This window comes from Glandiceps talaboti, chromosome 15, assembly GCF_964340395.1.
Source record: "Glandiceps talaboti chromosome 15, keGlaTala1.1, whole genome shotgun sequence".
NCBI classification, from domain to species: Eukaryota; Metazoa; Hemichordata; class Enteropneusta; family Spengelidae; genus Glandiceps; species Glandiceps talaboti.
The window spans coordinates 19,375,711-19,386,434 of NC_135563.1; the positions used below are offsets into that span (position 1 = coordinate 19,375,711).

Here is a 10,724-nt window from a genome sequence, read left to right on the forward strand (position 1 = left end):
ATATCTTGATACTTCAATAAAATAATTTATTCACATAAAGAATGCATAGATTCTTTTACATAAATCTTAACATGTCACTAGAGGGCGCTCTTTCGACCTCATACATGAAGACGAATTGTTTCCTTTATCAATCTGAGTATATGCATCTGCTAATTCTTTTACATATTATGCACAGTGCCTCCTGTAAGTGCAGTTTTACAAAATTATTAAATGACACTATTGTCATACATATCTCATCACACAATATTGACATCTACATTGTTGATTTTTGAGACAAATTTCTCGTTAAACACAGAAAAGGAAATGCCATTACAATAAGCCAATGACACTGAAGAATAAATTCATATCAGTGGTTCTGTATTGTTATTATCATAAAAACAAATGGTCATGATTTCATCAATGACCTTGAGGTTAGAGGTCATCAGCTGTCACATCATCAATAATGCCTAAGACAATGTAAAGATGCTGTTCATAGTTGTTTGGGATGGGCTGTAGAAATTCTTAACCTTGTAATATGTAAATTTTTGATTTGTTTACATCTGTAGTTTTTTGGTATGGACATGGTCATGATTGCTAGAGATATTTTATGGCCCCTACATTATCGCCTCATAAATGTTCTTCAAGCCATAGACCGCTCCACCAAGAGTAGAGGGTCTATGTTCAAACTAACAACCCTGTGTCATCATCAAACACTATTAACTTAAAAAAAACAAAAACACTAAAACATAAAACACTAAAACATAAAATTATAGGAACACAAGTAAATATAACACATTGACACTGTTAAAATATCCTGCACTTGCAAGAACTCTTACCCCAAATTAATTCTCCAAATTACAAATTGTCATCATAATCAGAACTGAGCGTATACCTCTGTTCTAACTGAGAACATATTTTATAAAGGCAATCCTATCTGCCAAATACAAAATACACTTCTCAAACGACTGTCAGGATTTCGCAATACCTTTAGATATTACTTTTATTTATATAATTTTTTAAAAACTGAGACAGATACAAATTAAAACTATTACTGAGACAATGACCCCATTTTGGCTAAACTCAGTGTGCAAAATGTACAATTAACATAATACACACCATAACATATTTCACCACAAATCAGTATTGACATAGCATAGTAAAGATGGCTCAGTGATGAACAAAGAGGTATGGTGACTGAAATAGAAGTGTTTTACCACATTTTTTGATAAACTAAATATTAATTCTGACAGTATTATCATTTCTACATCATATCCTAATACCTTCTAGACATGATTCGGCATGTTCTAGTAGTTGGAATAATGTAAACATATCAAAATGTCAAACAAAAATAACCATAAAAACTCATAAAATTACAGACTGTTCCTTTTCATCTGAAATGTTTTTGACAAATATCATTCTCTCTTTGAATGAACAGGTATAGCTTCTGATTTCTCATCACCTCTTATTCCTAACGGTGTACATATACCGTATAAAACATTTACAACTTTTTGATATGCTTGATACATTTATGTACTTTTTTTGCAAAAGTGTCTTGACATTAGGCAGTGACGATAGGTAAATGAAAGCTAGTAGTGAACTATGAGATAAAAATAAGGAGTGCAAAGTCAGTTGGCATGTAAATTATGTTACTAAGTATTATTTCAATCTGTCAGGAAAGTCTGTCAATAGCTTCATCTCAGAGATATACATAGTTAATCACTGAGAATAAATATTCATTGACTCGGAGTTCATAGTATCAAATTAAATTTATACCTACCTACAAAATCTGGAAACAATAGTTTATAATGTAATTCAAATTGGCATTTCAATGATTTTGGCATCTTATATTTCTCATTTATTTCCATATATGTTTAAATTGTTAACTTCTGACATTAATCTCCGATATGATAAAATTGGTGTGCACGGTCACCACGACATATACACTGTATAGAAAACTGTGAATTCTAAAAACCTAAAGTGATGTTTAACTTCAAATTCCAGTTATCTCATACCAGATATAATGCTTGATTATAACACAACAAACATTTTTTTCCTGATATCTTTGGTCTTTTTATCTGATTATGCATGTATCTAAACATTCTTTCCTCTGAATATGTGGGCTTTCCCTTATGCTAAAGATGAAAATTCTCACTTTTTAAATGAAAAAGTATGTTAAGGGGGTCATACATTTTGAGGTAATTTTGCTATATATATATATATAAAAGCACATGGCAATGTAGGGTTCTATTCTGGTGTATATAACCTTCTATTGGTGAAACTCAAACCTGATATTATATACAGCATAATATAATGAATTGATGGCATTATTTAGTATTACATACACTAACATGTCAAGGAACCAACTATTGTACTGTATACAGTGTCCACTGTCTATGATTGTACCCAGCAACTATGTAAACAACATCAAGAGATGATTTTTAATGTCATCAACATCAAAGGCATATGTGCATCTTTTTATGTACATGTATTTTCACAGCCATGAAACATCCGTCATATAATGAATGTGATATCTTTTGCTCCTGTCTGCCAAACTATGCATGTACCCCAGTCTACCAAACTATGCATGTACCCCAGTCTGCCAAACTATGCATGTACCCCAGTCTACCAAACTATGCATGTACCCCAGTCTTCCAAACTATGCATGTACCCCAGTCTGCCAAACTATGCATGTACCCCAGTCTGCCAAACTATGCATGTACCCCAGTCTTCCAAACTATGCATGTACCCCAGTCTACCAAACTATGCATGTACCCCAGTCTACCAAACTATGCATGTACCCCAGTCTTCCAAACTATGCATGTACCCCAGTCTTCCAAACTATGCATGTACCCCTGTCTGCCAAACTATGCATGTACCCCAGTCTTCCAAACTATGCATGTACCCCAGTCTACCAAACTATGCATGTACCCCAGTCTACCAAACTATGCATGTACCCCAGTCTTCCAAACTATGCATGTACCCCAGTCTTCCAAACTATGCATGTACCCCAGTCTACCAAACTATGCATGTACCCCAGTCTTCCAAACTATGCATGTACCCCAGTCTACCAAACTATGCATGTACCCCAGTCTACCAAACTATGCATGTACCCCAGTCTGCCAAACTATGCATGTACCCCAGTCTGCCAAACTATGCATGTACCCCAGTCTGCCAAACTATGCATGTACCCCAGTCTGCCAAGCTATACATGTACCCCAGTCTACCAAACTATGCATGTACCCCAGTCTACCAAACTATGCATGTACCCCAGTCTTCCAAACTATGCATGTACCCCAGTCTGCCAAACTATGCATGTACCCCAGTCTACCAAACTATGCATGTACCCCAGTCTTCCAAACTATGCATGTACCCCAGTCTTCCAAACTATGCATGTACCCCAGTCTGCCAAACTATGCATGTACCCCAGTCTACCAAACTATGCATGTACCCCAGTCTTCCAAACTATGCATATACCCCAGTCTGCCAAACTATGCATGTACCCCAGTCTACCAAACTATGCATGTACCCCAGTCTTCCAAACTATGCATGTACCCCAGTCTTCCAAACTATGCATGTACCCCAGTCTGCCAAACTATGCATGTACCCCTCTGTGCCCCACTGTGCATGTACCCCAGTCTACCAAACTATGCATGTACCCCTCTGTGCCCCACTGTGCATATACCCCAGTCTGCCACTGTCTGCCCCAATATGCATGCATCCCTGCCTGCCTCACATAGTGCATGCATCCCTACCTGTCCCACTATGTGTGTACCCATCTGCCCCACTATGCATGTATCCCTGTCCGCCACACTATGCATGTAACTGTCTGCTGCATATATCACTGTCTGTCACAGTGTACATGTATCCATGTGTGCTGTATGTATCCCTGTCTTGCAGAGTCTGCCCCACTATTTGCATGTAACTTTGGTTTCTACGATGCCATGTATCCATCTACATGTAGTCCTGTCTCACATTATATTCTCAAATGTAGTACTTCATGTCTTCCATGTAAATGACATGACATTTGGGATTTCATTGTGGACAGTAGTGAGGTGTGCATTGTAAATAAAGCTGATCTCTAAGTTACCCTATTTCAACTAAAACATAATAAATCTGTCCATTGCTGGATAAAATGAATCATATACTATCATGGTAACATTTGGGTTTTGAAAAAAAATATTAAAATATATCAACCCAGATACCACAAGAAGGATATTTGATAACACAAATATATGTCAATTGAGGTTTCATGTACTGGTGTTTCAGAGTTTCTGACTTTTATGAATAATGAATTAGGGTCAAGAGTGGCAGATGTCTGGTTCAAGTGTAATATCAGCTCTTACAAAATCATATTCACTGTGTTCTCGATTATCAAACAAGCTGTGACAGAAATCAGCAACGCTTCAAGGTTATATCTAATAACATGAGTGTAGACACTTGAATGATGTTTCTTTGAAGTTCCTGGTTATTGTACAGATGGTAAATGTTTGACAACAAATACAGCTGCTACAAAGTGACATGCATGTACACTCTGCAGTACATATCCTACATACCCTTTGTGCAAGATTTGAATAAAATCTGTCTGTATATATATATATATATGTTAGTGATATTTCTTGACATGCACACATACAAGCACAGATCATTAGATGAATTGAAGCAATTCCTATTACCCCCCTCTGTACTGTACCTGTTGGATACTAATGATAAAACTACACTCTATGAATGTGGATAACTGTGACTTGTACATAAGGTATACTCATTTTTCCTGAATCACAAAATATTTCTCATCACCACTGGTTTAGTAGCAATAATAATCTAACTGATCACGTCATTTGTTGGTTAGCATATTTGACTTATTACGATTTAATTATTGTATGTTACTGTTATAATACTTGGTTCATATTTTCTCAACAAAAGGTAAGAATTTGATGCAGTTTTACTTCCTGCTTTTCTATCATGATAGAGAACAAAACATAAACTTAACGTTATTTCCGCCATTAAAGCTTATAAAATGAGTGTAATGAAATTGTCATTGTGCGTATATCGTCTAGCATGTGTATTACTAAAATAAACTGCAATATGAAGGTGAGGAATGTATCTTTGAATGCAAAATGGTCCATGGTTTGTTTTGTTTAGTGTTACTGACAAACATTTTACAATATTCTCAGTGTTTTTTTCTGTCATGGGCAGTATATTTCCCATGTACTAAATTATTGTACAAAGTATGGATCTCTATGCAATCTTTACCAGATTTCCCACCTCTGTTACCAGGGTTACCACCAAAATTATGGTACAAGGTATAGAAATCTATGTAAATTTTACCAGATTTCCCTCCTCTGTTACCAGGGTTACCACCAACATTATGGTATAAGGTATAGAAATCTATGCAAGTATTACCAGATTCCCCTCCTCTGTTACCAGGGTTACCTACCAAAATTATGGTACAAGGTAAGGAGATCTACGTAAGTTTTACCAGACTTCAACCCTCTGTTACCACCAAAATTATGGTACACAGTATGGAGAGCTATGCAAGTTTTACCAGATTTCAACCCTCTGTTACCTGTTTCCCCAACCTTACCAAACATTGTATCCCACCTGCACCTAAAGTGTTGGTTGATGTACTACAATTCGTCCACCCTGACATCCAGTGGCAAGTAAATTATGCACAGGAGAAAATTTACACGTAAGCACAGTACGACGATGACAGATAATTGTTTTCAATTCATATAATTCTTTGGGAGTATCTGGATGACAATCACACAGTTCTTGTATCTTTGGATTGAAAGCAAGAAGTCGTACACCGTAGCCGTACGGAGAGCAGATGATCCTTCCATCTGGACTGAAACACAGTTCCTTGATATAGCCTCTTCCATCACTACTCTCCTCAACATAATGAGTTAGTCTATTTGCTTGAGATACAGTTCTCTGACCCTCAGGTCGTTTGTCTTCCTCTTTACTATCAGTCTCATTCACTGTCAATACTCTTGGCTTGTCCTGCAGGTCATGTATGCAAGCAAACTGAAAAAAAAGAACAAGAATTACTGAAAAGTGGCTCAGTTCATAACACTCTGTAGTAATGAGTACAAAATGGCTGGAATTTCCATGTAGTTTCATACCTTGGGCCTCTTTTAAGAATTGGTTCAAATGAAACAGTTCCTTAACATTGAACACTTATATACAAAACTCAATCTGACTAAAATCTGATGTAGTGGTCCACTCTTTTCCACTATTACCTTCATTGTATAAATATGTTTCCTTTGTATGACATGGTAATGTTTTGGTCTTGGTTGCCACCCAGCAACAAAGACAAAAATGTGAACATACAAAACAAACGACAATACAAGCTAAAAACAAAGGTAACAGATCGAATTGAACAACTACCGGGTAGTCAACCACTACATAACTGAGATTGGGTTGGATACTAAACCACAAATATCATTTTAAGATTAAGTAGATCTAGGTGTAAAACAAGTATGGCTAAGGTTACCATGACAAAATTAAACAGACTATTTCAGATTTCCAATCTTACCTCTCTATCTTCATTTTCACTTGTAAATCTTGAGAGTAAACACCAGCCTTGTGGATGTATTTGTAATGATGAAATACAGAATACTTGAATCCCATCGGGAAATTCAGTCACAATCTCAACACGGTTTTTCCTTGCTGTAAAATAATCTGCATATTCACTACAATAATCAGCCAGCTGTTCAGATTTCTTCTGAACTAAGAGTTGGTAGTATTCAACTGGGTCAAAGCCTCTAAGGTCAAGGTCAAGAGTTGAAAGGTCAAGGTCATGAACAATCACAATAAATCCTGCTGTGTTGGAGACTATCATTTTCCCACTGTCTGGTGTAAGCCTTGATCTCATCAAACCATCCATATGGAATAGACGTTTGTACTGGTAACTATTTTCATGGTACCTATATGAAGGAATATATTCAAAAATGGTTTGAAAATATTGTCGTTCATTTTGTAGTCCACCCCTGACAATGCTGATGAATTGTTGGCTAAAATTTGGGATTTGCTGCCAACAAAAGTTTTGACTCCGAGGCTTCGAGTAGGAATTTCATTTGTATTTATTTTTCATGCAGTCAATTTCATGCAGTCAAACTTTGTACTGCACCAAAATACTTGGGTAAATCCTAGCTTTCAACCTGAGTCCTCAGGTCTTGTTCAGAGATGTGAAGAAGACTTTAGAATTCAGGTTGAAAGCTAGGATTTATCCAAAGTATTTCAGTGCAGTACAATTTACAATGTTTTAGTTTATATGTGGCTATCAATCAGCATAGATGAGTCTTCATCATAATATCAAATACAGATATTAAATACAGACATTAAATATTGTACAAATATAAAAAGAAATAGTATTAAAAATCTATTTTGAAAAAGCAATTAATCTCATACCTGAGCTATAGACATGGGAAAGAGGCTGGACTAAATGCAATGTAAATAGAGCAGTACACAAACATGCCAACATTTCAAATGTGTATCTCATTGTGTGAATGAAAAGAATTAGTTAGTACTTTAATATAACTGACTGTACATTGTACAAAGTCCACTTTGTTAAGGTGTTTGTGCTTAATTATATGTTTCTCTTCCATGGGTTGGTCGGTCAGTTAAAAATAAAAAAAGTAAGAAAAATGGAAGTGTATGTGTACATGTTGGTGATACTTCATTTCATAATCATATTTGAACATTCTGAATGACTTAGAAATGACAATTAAAGTAAGAATGAAACTTTGAACCATTTTTTATCAATATTTATCAAAGTTCACCAATAAATGATAATTTTCACTCAGATATGTACTCATGGAGTCACCATCTTACCAATCAGTGATATTGTTATTATTTTCTAATTCTGCTGTAGAGAGTGTCATTTTTAAAAATAAATTCATTAGGTTGACGAAATATAGGGATAGTTAGGTCATGAGAAATGTAGAATTATGCATGACCACCCTTACCAACATGGGTGTTACTTAGTTTGTAGTCGCAATCACCATTGTAATAGTTGCTTTGGATTTCATCCATTTGAGTTTACATACATGCATACTATTTTTGTCCCAAAAACATCCTAAACCCCAAAGTTTCCACAATTTTGGAATCATACTATCTTATCAATGGATCACTGAGGATCAAATAGGACCATACTGTTACTCTGGGTGAACTTTTTCTCTAGCTCTGCCGGACAATTGTTTTCATTCCTACATTCCAATGTTGGCCCTTGAAAATGTTGCTGTGGGCGTAGTCCTCTTAACCTGACACCCTATACTAATTACACAGAGTTACAGAAACCAAGTCATTAAATCCTGACACCCTATATATAGAGTGTAATTTCAGAGTTACAGAAACCAAGTCATTAAAGGGTTTAACTGTTACCATTCTAGTTTACTCTTATACGTTGCCATTATTCTCCTCACCTGTTGATATCCCAGGATAGAATATTTCCATCAAATCCGGATGTTACCAGTAAATTTGTATCTGACGAATACTCTATATTTTTCACCCAGCTGTGATGACCTCGCAACACTCGAATCTTCCTTTTTAGATTTCTTATATCCCATAATGCAACAGTTTTGTCATCAGAACATGTTGCAAACAGCCTCTGATCCAAAAACCTGGCGTATAAAAAAAGTAAAGCATTCTGGATTTTAAAGATATAATACCTACCCATACATAAGATTAAGAGTTCCTTATGGTTGGGAGTTTACCGAGAGGATAACAGTTTTGATGCATTGGAACAAAGTGAGCGTTGTCTGTGGTTTGTGCGTTGTTATCACTTTTCCTCCTTTTTTTGTCCATTACCTTACTACAGAAGTTTAAACCTGACAACATTGACGCAACATTTTGAAAATATCCAACATAGGTGTGCATACCTGACAAAGTTGACACAGCTGTCATGTGCATCATTGACTGTAGTGATCTCTGCTGCAGACAGGGGGTCACACACCTTGATACTTTTCCTCTCACATGCAGCAACTAAGTAACTCCTGAAATGACAAATTGTGTTCAATTCATTACAAAAGTTTCTTACTTTAATCTACAAAATAAGACAGTACATCATCATAAATGCAATAAGCTTCAAAATGTGAAAATGTAATTTCTTTCACAAAATGGAATTTATCACGCTTACATTTTTATACTGATTAGTATAATCTAAAATGTACATTTAATGAACAAAATTACAATCTTAAGGTCTACATAACACATCTACCAAAAATACTTCTTGGATCACTCCAAAAACTACTTTGCTGATGACATACATGTAGCCTCTACTCTAGGAATTTTGTGGTAACACTCATAGACAGCTTTCTGCATAGATCTACCATGGTTACGTTTACTTTATTGTCCCCTGTTACTTGTATACAGTACTACAACTATTGAAACTCTTAATTTATGTTTGCTTTGTATAATACAAGCAAATAAGAATTAAAATCTGCAATGATTATAAACAGGGAATAAATCTACAATGGACTTCGTTACTGTTGAGCAAAACTTAGAACTCAAAAGTTATGCAAGTTTCAAGGAAGTTAACTGAATATCCTGTGTAGGAATTTCCCAAAACATAAACAGATTGAATCTTTCAGCAGCATCTTTAGAACGTCTTTATGAGCTCTGCTAAAACTTCAGAAACAACTTTTTCTTCGAAGTGATATTTTTTTTTCAGTAACTTGCAAATGGTAACCTTAGGCGTGAAATAAAGCACCACAAATATTATCAAGTTATATTCCTAACTTGTTTAGTTGGATATCGTGAGGGAATATCAAATTCTTAAACAAACTCATATGAGGTTCTCTTCTCTACTCTATCTAGCGCTCACTAAAAGTGCAATAAGTGATGACTTTAATAGTACGTACAGCAAATGTGTGTATGTTGTCCTACAGATCTGAATATTTTAAAATGTACCATACTACCAAAACTAACCCAAACTATGCATTTAATATTTACATTTTAAGTTACCATCTGTAACTTTTAAGTCAAATAAACAAAACAAAAAGTACTAACCCATCGGGGGAAAATTCAAGATTAAACACAGATCCGTGTCCTTCCACAGTTGGCTGCATTGTTGAACCTATACACCCCACCGGTGACATGACAGAATATAACTTAGCAACAATTTCACTACGTTCCCTGCCTTTGTCTGTACGAGCTCGAAGACCAGATTCTCTCTCTTGCAACCACTTCCAAGGTGCGAGTGGCTTTTTGGCAGTGTCCGATCTATACTCAACGACTCTCATATTTTTGCACTTTATGGTATACATTGTGGACGTCTTTGGTACGGAAATCAAATCAATAAAATAAACAACATTTTTACTTCGCAATAAGGAACGTTTTGATCATCGAATTAAATAAACAAGAAAGCCCTTCAGTCGTCTAATAAGGCCCTTTAACTCACTTAAAATATATTACACAAGATATTTACTTGACAGTTTAATCCATAAGAGGCCTGATTACGTAGGATGAGTAGGAACGTGTAAGTCGAGAGTAATCCGCTGGATTAAGATGTCAGTCGATGAAAGATGTGTATTTCGTTTTACTTCATGTTGTTTATGTTACAAAGATCTAGCTGAGGAGTCCGAAATTTGTATAGTTGTCTGTACTTCTTTTCTCGGCTGCTAAATAAAAACAAAGGATCGTGCGGGAAAAATAGTTGTGGGTAGATCTGTTATTATATGCTTTTCGGGGATATATTTTAACATTGTATTGTTCAAATTAATTCATTGTAATGCTAAATATTGGAACAA

General features: G+C 35.6%; 1 protein-coding gene across 1 annotated transcript; it reads right to left on the bottom strand.

The window, feature by feature from the left end:
* Positions 1–5,583: 5,583 nt before the first annotated feature.
* Positions 5,584–10,241, bottom strand: LOC144446690 (DDB1- and CUL4-associated factor 10-like). The gene is made up of 5 exons (XM_078136512.1): positions 9,985–10,241; positions 8,856–8,969; positions 8,400–8,597; positions 6,512–6,902; positions 5,584–6,000 (listed from the first exon to the last, which is right to left on the bottom strand). Exons 1-5 carry the CDS (start codon positions 10,239–10,241, stop codon positions 5,584–5,586), a joined length of 1,377 nt encoding a protein of 458 aa, XP_077992638.1.
* Between the last annotated feature and the right edge of the window lie 483 nt (positions 10,242–10,724).